The sequence below is a fragment of the Phoenix dactylifera genome, chromosome 4 (assembly GCF_051530095.1).
Source record: "Phoenix dactylifera cultivar Ajwa chromosome 4, Ajwa_hap1_PhDact_Kaust_v1.1, whole genome shotgun sequence".
Classification (NCBI taxonomy): domain Eukaryota; kingdom Viridiplantae; phylum Streptophyta; class Magnoliopsida; order Arecales; family Arecaceae; genus Phoenix; species Phoenix dactylifera.
This window is the reverse complement of record NC_143193.1, coordinates 42,155,259-42,175,000: the sequence shown is the minus strand read 5'-3', so window position 1 is coordinate 42,175,000 and position 19,742 is coordinate 42,155,259. Positions and strand designations below refer to the sequence as shown.

At 42.1% G+C, this 19,742-nt stretch overlaps 1 protein-coding gene across 1 annotated transcript in view; it reads right to left on the bottom strand.

Annotated features, from left to right (window-relative positions):
* LOC103709949 (cytochrome P450 71AP13-like) overlaps nt 1–636 on the bottom strand; it is a 5,816-nt gene extending 5,180 nt beyond the window's left edge. Inside the window, exon 1 of the mRNA XM_008795500.6 lies at nt 1–636. This exon is cut by the window's left edge and continues 381 nt beyond it. Within this exon, the coding sequence (XP_008793722.5) occupies nt 1–636 (636 nt within the window).
* Between the last annotated feature and the right edge of the window lie 19,106 nt (nt 637–19,742).

The following is a 19,742-nucleotide window of genomic DNA, read 5'->3' as shown; positions in this document are numbered from 1 at the left end:
GTTCACGGCGCCACCCGGGCCCGACGAGGCGGCGGCGATCCGCCTCACAAGCTGGTCGACCTCCGCGGCTCTCGCGGGGCGGTACGACTCCACGCGCCTGGCGCTCAGGAGTTCGAGGGTGCAGATCTTGCGGACCTGGCGCCAATAGTTGCCGTAGGGGGAGAAGGCGATGTCGGTGCAGCCGTAGAAGAGCTGCTTCGCGGCGTGGAGCTGGGGCCGGCTCGAGAGGGGAAGGTCGTGGGTGCGGAGGACTTCTTTGGCGGTTCTCGCGGAGGAGACGATGACGGTGGGGATGTGGCCGAGGGTGAGGTGGAAGATGGGGCCGTACTTATGAGCCAGGCGTTGGAGGGAGAGGTGGGGCATGCGGCCGAGCTGGTGGAGGTTGCCGACGATGGGAAGCGGCGGAGGACCGGGCGGAAGATTGGTGTGCCGTTTCTTTGGTAGATGAGTTCTAACCAACATGAGAACTACCAGTGCTGTAGATGCTAGAATCAAGAGCGCGGATGGCCATTCCAGGAGAGCCATGAGGATTTCCTCCATTGAGATTAGAAAGGAGTACAAATATGATGAAGTGAGAGTTTGGTTTGGTGAAGTGGTCGGCCCAAGCAGGATCAGGGATGGCAACGGACCGGACATGAGCCGGCTTGGCTAATATCTGTACCCATCTTATAATTAAAAATATATTTCAATACTTGTCTCGCATCCGTCACGGAGAACCAGACAAAATGAATCGGATCCGATCAAATTAGGTCGGATGATTATAGCTTATAGTTATAATTAATAATATTACGGCTGCTAGCCCATCTTCTATAACCTAATTTTTAATTTAAATAGAAAGAGTGCTAGCATACATCCATAACTATAATATATTCTAACAAAAAAAAATCAAATTAATTGAGGACATCGACTGCCATAACTTTTGCAGAATATAATAATCTTCTAAGTTTCGACAATAATAATTTTCTAAGTAAAAGAGGGAGGAGGGAAGGGACAATCAAGACGAACAAGGCTCTAACAGCTATCATCCATCGAAAAAACCAAAGAAAGGTGGATTAAGATTATTTTATATTCGATTGGGTTTTGGATGAGTTATACCATTATTCTCTATCCGATCTGAACCTGCTTTAGGTATTATATTTAAAATCCATACTTGCCATGAGTTTAAATGAATTAGGTAAATTTTGTCCTATTCAAGTTGGATCGGATTGGGTATATGAAAGATGGCTAAAATTGTCACCTTTAAGTATGTAAGGGACGAGGAGAAAGCCTCATTGTCATCACGTTCGACTTTTGATACAATGCATCCATCATGGCAGGGTTTGGCTGGTGAATTATGAGACATGGGAGGGGAATCTTTGGGGAAAAGAATTGTGGATGAGGCTGGAACCCCCCCCCCCCCCGCCCTCCCTCGTTTTTTTTGCTAAAACGGAAGTATCATACATAACGTGTACGGATACAGCCAAAAAAGTCAATAAACAGTACATCACGGAGAGCACTAGGCAACTCCGCCTCTCCCACCCATAGGTGATCATCTGAATTGTTGGCGACAAAGGAAGCTACCCAATCAGTAGCCCCATTTGCCTTCCTAAACACATACCTCGCTTGGATAACCATCCCATTCCGCCCGGATGTCCCTCAATAGGGGGTGGTAGTCGCCAACCCCTCCTAAATCCTGCCAAATCCATCCAATGATTGTCGCCACCCTCCAAGATAATATCTCTAGCCTGCAACACACGACGCATATAACTCAGTTCGGACCAGGCTGCCTTCAGCTCTGCCCCTGGCATGGAGGAATCAAACAACTGGCAACCTCCAGCAGCAATGTTGACCCCCTAATGGATTTTGATGAATACAAAACACTAGAGTAAAATTCCATTATATCTTAACAATTCGATTGAGGAATTCATGTGTTTTACTTAGAAAATTGTTAAGAAATGTCTAGGCAAGTTCCCACAATTTTTATGAATTTATTGAAGAATATTTTGAGCTAAAGAAAAAGTTCAGGGACAGCCGAGACGTCTCCTGATAGTTTCAGAGACGTCTCTGGCACAAACAGGAAGAACTGGCACACTTGGAGTCGTCCCCGGCACCTGCCGAGTCGTCCCCGCGTTAGCGGAGTCGACTCTCTCAGAAGCGGAGTCGACTCTCTCAGTGGCGGCAGAAAGACGTTTCTCAAGGGATATGCGCGAGACGTCCCCGCTGTACGCGGAGTCGTCCCCGCAAGCAAAAAGGAGACTCCCCGAGACGTCCCCAAGATGGCGGAGACGACTCTCTCAGGGAATTCCAGAGGGCAAGTTTTTCGGAGACAAAGAAGCGGAGTCGTCCCCAAAGAAGCGGAGTCGTCCCCACTCAAAAAGCACAGACAAGGCGAGACGTCCCCGTAAAGTGCCGAGTCGACCCCAGATAAAGTAAAAAGTAAAATCCTGTAGGTGAGACGTCTCTCGCTGTAGCGGAGACGTCCCCGGAGCGCCTGGGACGCGACTGACAGCTTTTCAGGTTTGATTTTGAATTTCAAATCCTTCTCTTTTTGTCTCTAACGGCTATATTTGCTTTTTGGGCTATAAAAGGGACCTCTTAAGTGGTTCTCAACAACTCTTCACCAACCAAAAGCAAAATCATTCAAGAGGGAAGTTAGAAAGAAAAGCTCAAGGGAGTGAGTGCATTCAAGAAAGGAAATCAAGTGCTTTCAAGTCTCCCAAGCGATTTCAAGCTCAACCACTCTCGTGTGCTCGGGATTCAAAGCTCACACCCAACCATACGCGTCCCACATCGGAAGAATCAACATCTCCCACGCTTCCAACGGCAAAAAGGGTTCTTCCGATTTTATTGTTTCTCATTGTTATATTTGCTTCTTAAGAGCTTTCAAATCTTTTGTAAAACGTTTGAATATTGAGCTTGTTTCAGTCAAGGGACTTGGAACAAGGGATAGGGGTCCCAAGCCTAAGTTAAAATTGGGGGATTGTAGGGTTCGTTGTTAGCCCGGGGTAAAACAACGAGTTGGGTAGTTCACTCGAAAAACTACCGGATTGTAGGGTTCGTTGTTAGCCCGGTGTAAAACAACAAGTTGGGTTGTGAGCTTGTAAAACAACCGACTGTAATCTTGAGGATTATAGTGAAATTCCCAAGAGGTCTTGGGGAGTGGATGTAGGTGCTGGGGTGCACCGAACCACTATATGTCCTTTGTGTTTGTAATGCCTCTAGTTATTGTCTAACTAACACACTTACTTACTTAGATAAATTGCTTGCTTAATTCTTATCCGCACATCCTTTAGTTGCAAGCATATTTAATCAAGTCGAAGTCTATACATCAAACCCTTGCTAAGTTTAACTTTCACTGTGCATCTATACAACTTAGCATAGTTAATCAAAAAGTTTTAGAAGTAGCATAAAAGTTTTGAAAGACCCAATTCACCCCCCCTCTTGGGTTGTATCTACTGGGCAACAAGTGGTATCAGAGCAGGTGCTCTAAGACTAATTATTGATCTCACGATCAAGAGCCAAAGATCATGACAACTCAAATAGATAGTTTTCTAGGAGAAGGACAATTAATTGATACACCTCCACTATTTAATGGCATAAACTATACACATTGGAAAGCACGCATGCGCATTTTCATACAATCACTTGATTATAATTTATGGAGAGTTATAGTCAATGGAACACACACAAACACTAGTCATAATGAGAAAATGGCTCAACAAAATTCAAAAGCCATGAACCTATTATATTGTGCATTAGATAGGAATGAGTTTAATTGCATATCTTCTTGCATAACTGCTAAAGACATGTGGAATATGCTAGAGGCTAAATATGAAAGCACTAACATTTTTAGTGAATCTGAAATTAGCTCTAAAGAAAAAGAGAGACAAGGTGATATTGAAAACCTATGCCTTGTGGCACACAAGGACGAGGTATGTATTGAAATGCAAAGTGTCTCCTCTTCTGAATATGAAGTATATGATAAACTTGAAAATGATTTTACACTTGATGAGTTACATGATGCATTTCTTGATTTAATGAAAGAACATAAGAAACTCATTTGTAAAAACAAGAACCTGAAGAATGAAAAGAAAATCCTAGTAAATGAAACTGAAATCTTAATTAAGGAAAATAAAGAACTAAATCAGAAAAACCAACTTCTCACTGAAAGCCATGATAAACTTAAGAAAAATAATGAATTGCTTTCAGAAGATAACAAAAGATTAACTAAAGAAGTTGACAAATTAAAACCTGTTGTTGAAAGATTTACTTTGAGCTCTGAAAAGTTGAATCTAATGATAAATAATCAAAGAGCTGAATTTGATAATATTGAATTGGGATGTCAACCTTGGTACACCCAAAAATCTTTCAATAATATGTTTGTTAAAACAGTTTCTAATCATTTTAAAATAGATTCTTATATTGCTGATAAACAGGAACAAAGATTATGCAAAATCTCTTCTGTTCCTAAATCTGTACATTGCAAATTTGATAAACCTAAAAGGCAAAAACAGAAAACTGAAGGGTTATCTACCACTCATGTTAAATCCATGTTTGTTAAATTTAATAAAAAGATGCAGAAATACACTTCTTGTAGTCCTAAAATCTGCAAGCCTATGGACAAAATAGCTATTAAGAAAATATGGGTTCCAAAAGGAACAATAATAGCTAACCTGCAAGGACCCAAAAGAGCTTGGGTTCCTAAGTTGAAAATCTAAATATTTTCTGCAGGTGTGTCTAGCACTCAAGGCTCCAACAAAAGATGTTAAATTGGACATTGGGTGCTCTAGACATATATTAAAGAGTGAAACTTAAAATATACTTAAGAAAAGTGACTAAAATGGAAGAAATAATGAAATTAGTAATTCTTGCATCCTCTCATACTGAAATTGTTTTATTAGTTGATTAAAACATAACTTGCAAGTATTAATCATTCTTTTCTTGTGATATAAGTGATATTTCTGATATGAAAAGAAAATATATCCAAATCACTCCATCTTTCTAGATTATGCTTTACTTATAGATGGATAATTTGGTAAATCAATTCTCCTAAGAATAACTCTATGAATTCTCTATATGCTTGATTGAGAGTTTTTATCCATGGCATTATTGTTTATTGATCATAGATATGATAATGTGTACTTGGTATGCTTTTGAATATATGCACTATGAATACCAAGATTAAAGAAACCATCTTTGGCATATAAAATCAACTCATGCTAGTATGTACTTAATCTCAAAAGACCTTGCCATTGCCTTACTTAGATTATCTTCTGAAAGGTCAAAGTTTGCTATGCATGTTAACTAAGGAAACAAACAAGAATCAATTTCTAGATCTAAAGATGTTGTTTCCATCACTAAGTTTTCAAAAGCTTACATTGGATTTGTTCTTGGCAAATAAAATTGAAATATTTTCTGTATTTGCTAAACTTGTAAAAGTGTTTCAAATGATAAAGGTTTCCAAACTGTGAAGGTATCATGGCACAGTGTTGAAAACCAAAATCCTGATAAAGTTTATATAGAAATTAATTATTTCAGCACCAAGGACACCTTAAGTAAAATAGGGTTAATAGAATTCTTGAAGAAATGAAAAAGACAATTGTGTATGATAGTCATCTACTTAAATAATTTTTAAAAGCTATCATCACTGCTTGTCATACATATGATTTCTATTAGATCTATTTTTTTTTATTATGAAAACTCCTTTTGATCTTCTGAAAAATGGAAAATGAACCATTGCATATCTTTCATATTTTTCAGTCATACACGTTATGCTTGATATGTTCTTTTGAAAATAATGCCAAATCTGATAAAGATATTTCTATCTTTGGATATCATTCATCAAGCAATGCATATAGAACATTCAATGAAAAGATTCGAATTGTAGAAATATCAACTCATTTTATTCTTTATGAGACTAATGATTTATTATCAAGATACTAAAATTAAATTATATATGTATATGGTTAATCTTTTACATATAACAATCTGAAAACTTGTTAATAATTAGAACCAAATTGAGTTTTTCAGAAATACACTTAATGAAGTAAAATTGATGATTACTAAAAGACTAAATTAAGAAAAGATGAAATAGATCTTGATGAAATTCTTGCATGATTAGAAGTAAAGATCACCATTATCATTTGCTTGCTTTATGAGCTTTATATTCTATCAAATGAATGTGTAGAATGCACTCCTAGGTGCTTATTTTATTAAAGAAGATATATGTTAAATAATCACCATATTTGAAAACACTCATTACAAATATAATAAAGCAATATATGATTTGGAACAAGCATCAAAAGCATGATATAAAAGTTTGAGTAACTTTTTGATAGAAAGTAATAGTGATAAATCTATGCATCAAAAAGAAGAATTTGTGATATCTTATTTGCTCAAAGTATACATTGATGATATCACTTTTTGGTTCTACAAACGAGGATTTATATGAAGATTTTACTAAGCTCATGCAAGGTGAGTTTGAAAAATGTATGATGAATGAATTAACATCTTCTCTCAAACTCCAAATTAAGAGAAACAAGAAAGAGGATCTTCATTGACCAAAGTTAGTCCACAAGAAAACTCTTATAGAAGATTGGCATGAAGAAGGTATTCTATGACCTCATCTTGTAGAATTTGAAAAGGATGAGCAAGGTAGATCTATTGTTTTTAAAGCTGTATTGAAGCATGATAGAATACTTATTTTATCATACAGCTAGTAGACCAGATTGTATGCTCATTATGAGCAAGATTTCAATCTAACTCTAATGAATCATAATTTATTGATAACAAATAAATCATAATCTGAATTTTGATAGAAACAACTGTTTAAGATAAGTTGATTAAAACTTAGCTAGCGTGTCTTATTGATAATTATCTTAAGCAAATAAAATCTAAACTAAATTAATTTTGAAAATAAGAAATTGGTTTGACCTTGATAAATCTTCATATTGCCTCACATGCTTGTCCTTGAACCATCTTGGTTAATGAAACTATCTCTTTAGTTCAAGTGATATGTGCTTGCTTATACTTAGGCAATCTCTTGAGTAAAGTGACTCAACATTCAACTAGTGTCATATCTTGTATTGAGTCATCTAGTTAAAAATATGGTAGATGAATGTTTGTATCTTGAAGAAACTAATGACTTTCTTTCAAGAAAGAAAAGGAGTTTGCAGGATCCTTGAGCAAGAAAATGGGAGATTTCAACTTGAAGGACACCTCCATAAAAGGTACAATAAACATTCACATGCAAACAAGAGAGAGAACTTTCTTTAGCCAAAAGGTTACACATAAGAAATCTAGCAGGTATTTGACTTGAAGAATGCAGAATGATTCGGTAATTTTAGATACCTCTCTCATAAATTAGCTGAGCAAAGTCAGTAACTTAAATCTTACTATGGCATGATTAAAGTCTTTAATTATTAATTTCTTGATATCATGTCTATATATGTATTGATTGACTTGTGCTTTTAGAAATTGTTTCATGGTTTGCCCAAACTAAAATATATCTTTACCTATGTCATAACCATGAACTACACAAGTTTATACTTAGAATTTTGATTTAAAATGACTTGTGAGAAGCTACGAATTCTTGGGCATAATGAAAATAGTGTTTGCATGATATACCTCTATACGATACATTTCATTATTTCTTTATTCTGCTCTTTCATGTAGATTACTTGAGAATAACAAAAAGAGAGAGAGATAAAGAAAAGAAAATGGACATTGTTCAAGAGATGAAAAATCTGAGCAAAGGCAAGTACTTCAATCTTAAGGAAAAGCAAAACAAGCATAATATATTCGGCACATTTGGAAGGGATAAAATCTATAATTAATTACACTCAAACAGGAAGAGTTTGAAGTAAACATTTTAACCTTTCTATATTGCTCATCATAGGGATGGTGCCAATGGAGAGGCTAGTGGTAGTACCCGGCACTATTTGACCCAACTATTCGGTGTAGGGCATATTAGGGACGGCACAAGAGGGAGGCTAGTGGTAGTACCTCGTGCCCCTTCCCAACTCCACCGGATAGGGAGCAAATAGAGTATAGAGCTTAAGAAAGTTAAAAGAAAGACAAAGTAAATGAAAGTATACAAGAAAGAATCAATTCAAATTTTTAGTCACATGGAAACACACTTTAAGGATGAAATCAGTGCAAAATTATATTTAAATAGGGGGAGTTTATTTGAAAAGAATTGATTTTGATACTTGACATGCTTGTTCTTAATATTTTAATGTATGACTTAATACACACTATATTTTGCATGTGGCATGATATTTTAAATTATGGGTTCTCAATATCTTTTGTAGTACCCCATACTTGGACGATTTGATTGAATGTTTGAAATGCTACATAACATCTTTTGTTTGGTTTTATTGAAAAGAAAATTCAGATTTGTTATTCACAATCATCGTTAAAATCTGAAAGATAAATAAATTTGTAAAAAAAAAAGAGAGAAGAGAAGGATATCTCTATTTAGGCAAAATGAATTGAGTTTGTCTTATCCATCAACTTGCTTAACTTTGATACATAATACCCTAATACTTGTTAAAAAATCCTCCATTTAGTACCAAAACTCAACATTTAATACAAAGATTCTGAATATGCTCTTATATGTTTGAAATATGTATTTTCAATCGTAATCATTTAAGATGAGCTATAATGTGATTTTGAAAGCCCTTATTGAAAATCCTATGTAATTCAGAATCTGATTTTGTATAAAAGCTTAAACTAAATGTGATTTTTTAAATAAAGTCTTACTTTAGGAAAAACAGAATTAATTTTGATGCCTTTGGTGATTGCTCCGATACGCATCCGAAACATATCATTTCTTATCTTCAAAGTATACTAATATTGGTTCAAATGATGTGTCTTTCGATGATCTTGATTGCAAACAAAAATTTCTAAATATATGATTTTAGTCTGATATTAAAAGGATTTATTGTGTTTCATGTATACATTGCTGAAAAACTATGATTAAGAAATTGAGTTCTATAAATATATATACCTCAATGATCATCTATATGTTTTTCTCCCCTACATTATTAAAGACTTCCATCAATAGAGTGAATGATCTTAAAACTAGAAATATTTCAGTTCACTCAAATGACTCTAAAAGAAAGAAAATGTAAATGCTTTTGAAAGAAATTGAGCTTCAATTGAATCATTTTCTGATTAATACTTTTATACATTTTCTCTAAAATTAGGAGAAAGCATAACTTGTTCTTAAAGGATTAGAAAGAGTAATTACTATAAATTCTGAATAATTCTAGATCACTCTACATTCTTGATATTACAGAATTTCAGTGTTATTCACGTTTATCACTAAAATCTGAAATTCAACAATTAAAATGATTAAAGAAGAATGCATCTTTTGAGGGGGAGCTTTAGATATTCAGTATCCTATCCCAAAGACACTTTATTTTGATGCATACTTAGAATTTTATGGATTGATTTTGATGAACCTCCTTATATTGCAATACATGCTTTAATTATAAGTTTATACCTTAAGATGAGTTCTATAAAGGTTGTCTTATCTCAAACCTTGAGTCTTATGAAAATAAGCTGAAACTTATAGAAAACATATTTTTGAGATTGACAATTTTATTGAACATTATCTATAAATTCTAAACTCTTAAAATGGAATGATCAATTAAGGGGGAGAAAGAAAATTTCAGAAGGAAAGACCTTATGGAACTTAATCGCATAAATCTATAACTAAAGGAGAGGGAAAGAATACTAAATGAAAAGTGATCCTAATGCTCTCCAATATGTATCATCTGAAATTTAAATCTGAAAATCTTTATGATACACCTTGAGGCTTATTATTTGGTTAATATATCTTATGCATAAATCATGAACCAAATTGCAATTCAAACAGTTGATCTTAAGAGCCTCTAACTTAATGAAAAAGGGGGAGAATAATGTGTTGAATTTCCTTGAGTATCTCTTAGAAAACCAATTTTTGGAATTTACTGATGAATTCTTATTGGCTTGTCTCTAGAACTTCAATTTTTATGCCAATTCATTATTATATGTACCAAAATGTGTTTCCTTTTTAAAGGATTAAAGTCTTTATAAGAACCTTCAAAACTTTGAATTTTATGTATGCTCTAAGATATATCATAAACTGCATGAATTCATGTTTTTGGCATTTATGCCACAATATTTTTACACCATAAAAGAACTTTGCAATCATACTTAATATACTGCTCTTATACTCTGAAAATTAGTTAAATTGCTCTCATGTTGATAAAATACTTAATATATTGGGCAAAAGATCTTAAATGCACAAGCTTTCATACTTATTATTGAAGAGAGGTTAGATTTCCATTCGTGCTTTTCTTGAATATCATTTGTGGTACTTCTTGAATTAACTTAAGGAAGATTCCACCTACACTTGATTAGAAAACTATCTGTGTTCTGCTCTGAAATTATCTTAATTGGCTCTGATCTATGCTCATTAATCTGATTCTAATATTATTGCCTTGAGTTATATGATTCATATCCTTGCAATAATTTGACATGCAAATCAGAGTACAATAAGAAATATTTGAGTATTCTCATCTTTGTGCTTAATGTTTCACTATCTTTTTGATGTTGTCAAAAAGGGGGAGAAATATTTAAGTATATGCTCATAATGCTTTGTGTTTTTGAATTGAATACAAATCAGCTGAAATTGAAATGTGTTAAGCTGATTAAATCTAAAGCATTATCATGAAGTATGTTTTAAATATATATGCTTTCTACTTCATGCAACTTAGCTATGCATTAGTTCTAGAACACAATATATTTTATATTGCACATACTCAAATACTGTGTATATGTTTAAATCTTAAATTTTGCATATACTCAGTGTTTTGTCATCATCAAAAAGGGGGAGATTGTTGACCCCCTAATGGATTTTGATGAATACAAAACACTAGAGTAAAATTCCATTATATCTTAACAATTCGATTGAGGAATTCATGTGTTTTACTTAGAAAATTGTTAAGAAATGTCTAGGCAAGTTCCCACAATTTTTATGAATTTATTGAAGAATATTTTGAGCTAAAGAAAAAGTTCAGGGACAGCCGAGACGTCTCCTGATAGTTTCAGAGACGTCTCTGGCACAAACAGGAAGAACTGGCACACTTGGAGTCGTCCCCGGCACCTGCCGAGTCGTCCCCGCGTTAGCGGAGTCGACTCTCTCAGAAGCGGAGTCGACTCTCTCAGTGGCGGCAGAAAGACGTTTCTCAAGGGATATGCGCGAGACGTCCCCGCTGTACGCGGAGTCGTCCCCGCAAGCAAAAAGGAGACTCCCCGAGACGTCCCCAAGATGGCGGAGACGACTCTCTCAGGGAATTCCAGAGGGCAAGTTTTTCGGAGACAAAGAAGCGGAGTCGTCCCCAAAGAAGCGGAGTCGTCCCCACTCAAAAAGCACAGACAAGGCGAGACGTCCCCGTAAAGTGCCGAGTCGACCCCAGATAAAGTAAAAAGTAAAATCCTGTAGGTGAGACGTCTCTCGCTGTAGCGGAGACGTCCCCGGAGCGCCTGGGACGCGACTGACAGCTTTTCAGGTTTGATTTTGAATTTCAAATCCTTCTCTTTTTGTCTCTAACGGCTATATTTGCTTTTTGGGCTATAAAAGGGACCTCTTAAGTGGTTCTCAATAACTCTTCACCAACCAAAAGCAAAATCATTCAAGAGGGAAGTTAGAAAGAAAAGCTCAAGGGAGTGAGTGCATTCAAGAAAGGAAATCAAGTGCTTTCAAGTCTCCCAAGCGATTTCAAGCTCAACCACTCTCGTGTGCTCGGGATTCAAAGCTCACACCCAACCATACGCGTCCCACATCGGAAGAATCAACATCTCCCACGCTTCCAACGGCAAAAAGGGTTCTTCCGATTTTATTGTTTCTCATTGTTATATTTGCTTCTTAAGAGCTTTCAAATCTTTTGTAAAACGTTTGAATATTGAGCTTGTTTCAGTCAAGGGACTTGGAACAAGGGATAGGGGTCCCAAGCCTAAGTTAAAATTGGGGGATTGTAGGGTTCGTTGTTAGCCCGGGGTAAAACAACGAGTTGGGTAGTTCACTCGAAAAACTACCGGATTGTAGGGTTCGTTGTTAGCCCGGTGTAAAACAACAAGTTGGGTTGTGAGCTTGTAAAACAACCGACTGTAATCTTGAGGATTATAGTGAAATTCCCAAAAGGTCTTGGGGAGTGGATGTAGGTGCTGGGGTGCACCGAACCACTATATGTCCTTTGTGTTTGTAATGCCTCTAGTTATTGTCTAACTAACACACTTACTTACTTAGATAAATTGCTTGCTTAATTCTTATCCGCACATCCTTTAGTTACAAGCATATTTAATCAAGTCGAAGTCTATACATCAAACCCTTGCTAAGTTTAACTTTCACTGTGCATCTATACAACTTAGCATAGTTAATCAAAAAGTTTTAGAAGTAGCATAAAAGTTTTGAAAGACCCAATTCACCCCCCCTCTTGGGTTGTATCTACTGGGCAACAAGCAATCACCCCAGGAACCTGACAACAAAGCCCGCACTCCCCCCTCACGCCACCCTGCAGGACAGAGCTATCAAAATTGACCTTGAGAAAATTCGGGGATGGGGGCTCCCAGGTGAAAAACACCATACGGGACGCTCTACGAGCAGAGGTAGAGCCCTAGATATTCCGAGCTATCAAAGGTCCATCCGAGTGGATCGCTTGAGAGACCTCCATCGCCATCAGCCGCGCTCTCTCCACCACCACCGCTGGGAAGGCCCATGAGGATGATAGTGTTATTTTGATGATTAACAAGCAATTATCTAGAGCATGCTATAAGTTAAATTGATACTTCATTTATAAGTTCATTACTCTCAGTATATTTGTTTAATTGAAAATATATATATGGTCTTGTTCATTTGAGTGAATCTAACCTTGAGAATGCAGCAAAGTGTGGATTGAGTCGACCCATAGGTTGATTGGGTCGACCCCGGCACATCAAGAAATCATTTGGCACACTTCTGCAAAAATGGCACAGATGAACAGTGAGATGGGTCGACCCAAGGGAAGCATGAGTCGACCCAAACATCAAGATCCTCAAACAACTCAGAAAATGGTTCTCTGGATTTACTGAGAGGGTCGACCCAAGAAGAAGTTGAGTCGACCCAAGTAAACCTTGAGTCGACCCAAAGAAAGGTTGAGTCGACTCAAGTGAAGAAAGGCTGAAATTCAAGATTCTGAATTTTCTGAAAGTTGGGTCGACCCAAGAAAAGTTTGAGCTGACCCAAGGTTGGGTCGACCCAAGAAAAGTTTGAGCTGACCCAAGGTTGAGTCGACCCAAAGAAAGGTTGGGTCGACCCAAGGGCAGGAAGGCTGAATTTCAAGTTTCTGTATTTTCTGAGAGGGTCGACCCAAGGAATGTTTGAGTCGACCCAAGTGAAGGTTGGGTCGACCCAAGGACAGGTTGAGCCGACCCAAACACGGGCTGAACATAACGGCTAGTTGTGCAGAAATGCTTTTTGGACTCCCAACGGCTATAAACGGCTAGTTTCTTCAATCCAACGGTCAGAAAGGACTATTTGGAGGTTGGAGAAGTATTTAAGTGGGAGTATTCATCAGAGGAAGTAAGCTTTTGGGGAAAATACATCAAGTGCATTCAAGAGAGAACCCTAGCAAGACAAGCTTCATCAAGAGCTTCATTCAAGAATCAAAGAAAGGGATTGAGCAGATTCAAAGAGGCATTAAGAGCTCCTTCCCCCATTGAAGAGTGAAGCTTCCTTGACCAAGAAGAGCAAAGCGACTTCAAAGCGATAATTTCTTTCTAACTCTTCTTGTTGTTCATATTGCTTTATATGCTCATCTAGGAGTTTAAATCTTTTCTTTTCATTTGTATAAACACTTTGTAAAGGTTCGTTGGTAAGCCCGCAAAACCAACAAAGGTTCGTTGGTAAGCCCGCAAAACCAACAAAGGTTTTTGGTGAACCCGGAAAACCAAAGTTGTATAGGTTCGTTGGTGAGCCCGCAAAACCAACAAGGTTCTTGGTGAGCCCGGAAAACCAAGTGTATAGGTTCGTTGGTGATCCCGTAAAACCAACAAGGTTGTTGGATTGTGAGCCCGGAAAACAATCCAACTGTAATCCGCAAGATTATAGTGAATTCCCAAGGGTACGCTTGGGAAGTGGACGTAGGTGCTAAAGAGAGCACCGAACCACTATATATTGGTGTGTTTGCATTGTGTTTGTGCTTTCATTTTCTCTTGCTTTATCTTCTCTTCTTGCATTAGATTAACTCACTTAAATAACCTAAGAGAGCATCCATCGCACTTAATTTAGAAAGTTTTAAAAGTACCAAAAATTTAGAAGAAACCAATTCACCCCCCCCCCCTCTTGGATTGTCACCTTGGGCAACAGCCCACTCTCCCCAAATGTCCATATGTTCCTTGCAAGCCAGATCTGGTTGGTGGTATAGGTAGCCCATACCGCCTCCGGTCTGGCCTGCAAGGACCCAGCCATATGCCCAAGTACCTGCAAGAAAGAAGATGCATGACACCAAATCTCTATGGAGAACTCCGCCCACCTCCAAACCCTCATCGCCCGACGACACTGGAAGATGGCATGGTCCAACGACTCCTCTGTCTGACACTCGGGGCACTGGGCTGGATGCCCATGCCCCTCCCCGACAACAGCTATCTCGTTGATAGCCGGCCCCAAGCGACCTTCCAAAGAAATAAGGCCACTCTGGGGTACAGTCCAAAACGCCAGATCTAGCCGAAGTCCATCGCTAACTGCTCGCCACCCTGACCTATGGAGCAAATATTGGCCACCATGACTCTGGTCCTGCATGATGTACCCCAACCCCTGATATCAGGGCAGAAGCGCTCCGGAACAGGGAGTGATCTCATCCTCTCAGCTAGTGGCTCACCGAACAGTTGTGCAATCCGGAGAGTATCCCACCCCCCTCCTTCAAGGAGAAGAAAGTCACACACCTGAGCTCCCTCCACTACCTCAACATTGACTAAGGACGGCCAGCACCTCAATGGGAGCTCGTCCACCCATGCATCCTCCACCAGTTCCACACTTCGGCCATTGCCAATCATCCACCTACATCTAGCCAGGATCATGGGCATGAACCTGCCAATCTCCCGCCAAAATGGAGAAGTCCTTTGACCTCCAGAAGGAGTGCCACTTCTCTCCACATGGCCATACCGGGCGGCCATCGTCTAACTCCAAAAACACTACGGCTCCAAGATGAACCTCGCTGCGTGCCGAGCAATCAGCACCTCCCTCCTAATCACGAGAGACTAGACACCCAGCCCCCCTGCCCTAGTCGGTAGGCAGACCGATGCCCAATCCAGCAAATGCACCCCCCCCCCCCCCCCCCCCGTCCTCCTCCCTGAGTCCCTCAGATGAAGTTCCGGGCAAGCCTCTCAATCCTCAACAATACCGTCTTTAGGAGCATGATGTTGGACATCATATAGATAGGCATGGAGCATAACACCGATCTGACCAAGATCACCTTACCCATCATGGAGAGCGAGGCCGCCCTCCAGCCCTCCAATCTCTGCTGTATCTGGTGTACCATGTCCTAACAATTAGAAACTCGCAGCCTCCTCCCATTGATAGGAACTCCCAGGTAGCTCCAGATCCCATCATGCTCCCTCATGCCAAGCAACCCCCTGATCTCCTGGCATAGCCGCACATCCGTCTTCGGGCTAAAGGCAATAGTGGATTTCTGAAGATTCACCCTCTGACTCGAGGCTGAGCAGTAATCCTCCAGTACTCTCCGTAGCACAACCGCATTCTTAGGCCTAGCCCTGGCCAGGAGAAGGCAATCATCTGCAAAGAGGAGATGAGTGATTGGGCGGGCTCCAGGGGCCGGGACATAGGCCTCCAGCACCTGTTCCCCACAAGCATGTCGTCGGGCACGAGACAAAACATCAGCACATATGATAAACAGGTAAGAGGATAAGGGACAACCCTGATATAGTCCGATGGATGACCGAAAGAAGGGCGACGGTGTATCGTTCACAAGGATGGAGAACAGCGGCCCCTGCACACACCCCATGATCTAGAAAATCCAGGTCTCGTCGAAGCCAAGGCTCACCATCGCCTTTCGAAGGAAGCACCATCGAATCCTATCATAAGCTCTCTCCATATCAAGCTTCACTGCCATATAACACTGCCGCCGTGGCGCTCACTGCAGGTCCCACATCATCTTCTGGGCTATCATAACGTTGTCGGTAATACTTCGGGCTATCTTGTGGGCTCACCTACGAACGCCCTCTACTCTGAGCAAATCAAATGGGGAAGGAGAGGCTGCAACCTGCGAACTATAATCTTTGCCACCACCTTATAAATGGTGGTGCAGAGATTAATGGGTCTGTAGTGGTTGGGCTCAGCTGCATCGCGCCTCTTCGGAATCAGTATGATGAATGTCACCTTCCAGTCATCCAACATGGCCCCTGATCTGAAAAAATGTAGCACCGGCTCCGTCACCGCTCTCCTGACAATGCCCCAATATCTCCTGAAAAAGAATGGGGGGAACCCATCAGGCCCCGGAGCTTTGTCTTCCCCCAAAGCCTGGACCGCCCCCCGACCTTCGCCTCCGTCACCTCCTCAATCAAGCCAACATTCTCCGACACCCCCACCATAGTATCCGACCGTGGAACACCCTCCCCATTATCCAGGTCCCTCTCCTCAGACCATCTCGACCGAAAAAAGTCCACCAATAGGCATCTGATCGAGCTCTCCTCCTCCAACTGAGCCCCTGCCTCATCCCGTATAGACCAGATCAAGCTACTCTGCCTCCTGATAATAGTCGATTTGTGGAAAAATCGAGTATTCTTGTCTGCCTCCTGCAACCACTGGATCCGTGACTTCTGCCTCCAAAACACCTCCTGCTGTCTCAGAAGAGAGTGGTGTTCGGCAAGCCCCTACCGCAAAGCACCCATGTCATCCTTAGACAAGGAATCCAATCTATTCTCCCTCCCTTGTAGCTTAGTAATGGACGCCTCGACCACCTCCAATCTCATAAATATGTCCCCCACCACCTCCCTATTCCACCTGCGTAATCTGCACCTAGTGACCTGCAACCTGCGTGAGACCCACTGCATAGTGTCGCCTCTCACGGGCATGGACTAGGCCTGTCGAACTATCTCTCAAGAGTCGGGGTACTTCCAGCCACAGACGCTCGAATTGAAACGGGGGGCAATAGTGCGACTAGTCAACTATGGAAATCTAGAGCGGATAATGGTCAGATGCAATCCGGGCTAGGTGACTAACCTGGAACGCCGGAAAGCGTTGGACCCAACACGGCGATGCCACTGCCCTATCGATCCTCTCCCACACTCTGGCCTGCCTGTCCCTATTATTACACCATTTAAACTGCGCCCTTGAGTATCCAAGGTCCACCAGCCCATTTCTAGACAAAAATTCTCTAAATTCCCTTCCTTCCAGCTTGTCAGTATAAGCTCTGGCCCCTCTCTTCTCAGATGGTCCCACAATATAGTTGAAATCTCCCACTAGCAGCGTAGGAGCCCCCGGGAAACAACGATAGAGGCCTCTTCCCACAATCTTCTCCTTAACCTGTAGTCTATGCAAGCATAAACACCATAAAAGACCCATGGAGCAGAGTTTGGTTCCGAGGTTACTATGACTACTTGTTGGGGGAAGTTGCGGAGGACATCCACCATAGCAATCCCACGGTTCTGAAGTAGCAAGATTCCCCCTAACAACCTAGCTGATTCCACCGAGAAGGACTCCCACGCACTGAAGTGACGCTGAATCCGTTGAAGACTATGCCTGGATAGTCGCGTCTCACACAAACAATAAATATCTGGATTATTGAGTTGAACTACTCTTCTGAAGGAGGACTTGAAGGAGGGTTTTGCTGCCCCCTGCAACTCCAAATTAGGATCTTCATAAGTCACAAGCAACATCGGTGTAGCCCTCGCCCACGGGACTGCCCCCTCCAAGGAGCTCCCTATCACTAATCTGCACTAAAGTCTCCTCTCCCGGGCCGCTCACAGCAAACATAAGCTAAAGAAGAAGCTGGACATGCCCCCTTTAGCCCCTTCAACACTTCCTGGATTTTTTGCCAAATGGCACGCTACAGTGCCACCCTCGTTTGGCATGGGCAAGGACTCCTGCAAACCCCCCCGAGCCTCATTGGCAGGGCCCTTGATTGACTCCCCAGGGTGGGAGACCGTCTCAGCCCATGAAGCCGCCGCCGAGAGCACCGCCATCGGCCGCCGTGGAGAAGGTCCGGCACAGGGAGCGTCTCGCTGCCGTCCCACGCCCCGCCACCATCGGGCGCACCCTCAGCATCGACCTCCCCTCCGGCTACATGGGGCGGAGGGCCGCCGCCTGTCCCCTTGCGTACCATCGAGGACAGAGGAGGGGAGCTCAGGCTCCTCTTCCTTGGTCGGGCGCGGACAGCCACCTGCGGCTGTGGTCTGCCCGCATGCGGGCTTCTGAACCAATTCTGTGGCGTTAGGCCCCACCCAGCAGCAGTCGGTGGGCCTTCGGGCCGGCCTGCAGTAGCCCGGTCCAACACCACCCCTTCCTACAACCCGGCCTGGTTACTTGACTCGGGCCAGACCCCGAGTTGACCCGCTAAGCTCGCTTGCGGTCCCAAGTCCACGGCCTGGGTCGTCTTCTCTGGTGATCTCCGATGGGCGATCTTCGTGGGTTTCTCCCACCCCTCCAAGTCCGAGGGAGAGGCCGGCGGGACGTTCCCATCTCTTCTGGACCCTATGAGGTGCCGGCGGAGGGCTGCGATTGGACTGAGACGGCCTCTACCCCAGCCCCGTCCCTCTTTGTCGGTTGTCTCCCACCTTTGGGAACTCCTGGATGCCTGACTCGGTTGGTGGCCAGCCAGGGGCCAAACACTAGTGCGGGGTCCTCCCCAGGGATCCCACTCTGCCCGCACGCCACTGGTGGCGTCTCCGCCGCCTCCGGCCTCCCCTCCGCACTAGGCTCCCGCTCTACCTAAGCCGAGGAAGAGAAGCCACAATCGGAGACGACATGGCCGATTCGGCTGCATCTGGTGCAGTGAGCCGGCAAGTTTTCATATAAGAACACTTGCCAAATGTCATCCTTAAATCCCTTCGTGGTTCCCTTGACAATGGTATCTGGAACGAGGGGGCCTCTAGCATCGATCTCGATCCGGACTCTGGCGAAACCCAGCCTCCTCCTCTATGTTATGAAGCCATCGATTCCCAAAGGCTTCCTAGGCGTCGTCGCAATTCGAGAGATAACTTCTTTTTTCCAGTATTCCATTAGGAGGCTAGGCAAGCGCATCCAAAGAACTAACCCTGCCAATGGAATTAGGGCTGGGAACAAAATTCGGCCGCCACCTCTCCATCGTGAGTGGTTGGCCAGCCACGGGCCTGCCGCAATGGCTGCCTCCCGGTCCTTCTCCGAGGCAAAATGGGCTACTGTAACATCCTCCGCCAAAGGAAGACAGTCTACATTGTAGCTCAGTCGCCCCCCATCCTTTAGCTCCCAAGCAATCCAGTCAATCGGAACCCGTCGGCCAAGGCTCCGCATCAGAACAGCCTTCTCCATGCAGACTGACCTTAATTCCTCCAACTGCTCCACCGGAGCCTCCATTACCGTCGGAACCTGCCTCTTGAGCCTCTCCAACTCGCCATTGGAGATGCAGTGGGACGACCATGTTTGCTGCTTCCGAGGGTTCAAGAGTTCTTCACCATGTTCACCCAGGAGGGACCCCCCACCTCAGGCTTGCGGGGCCGCGTGCTTGGGTCGATCGCCTCCT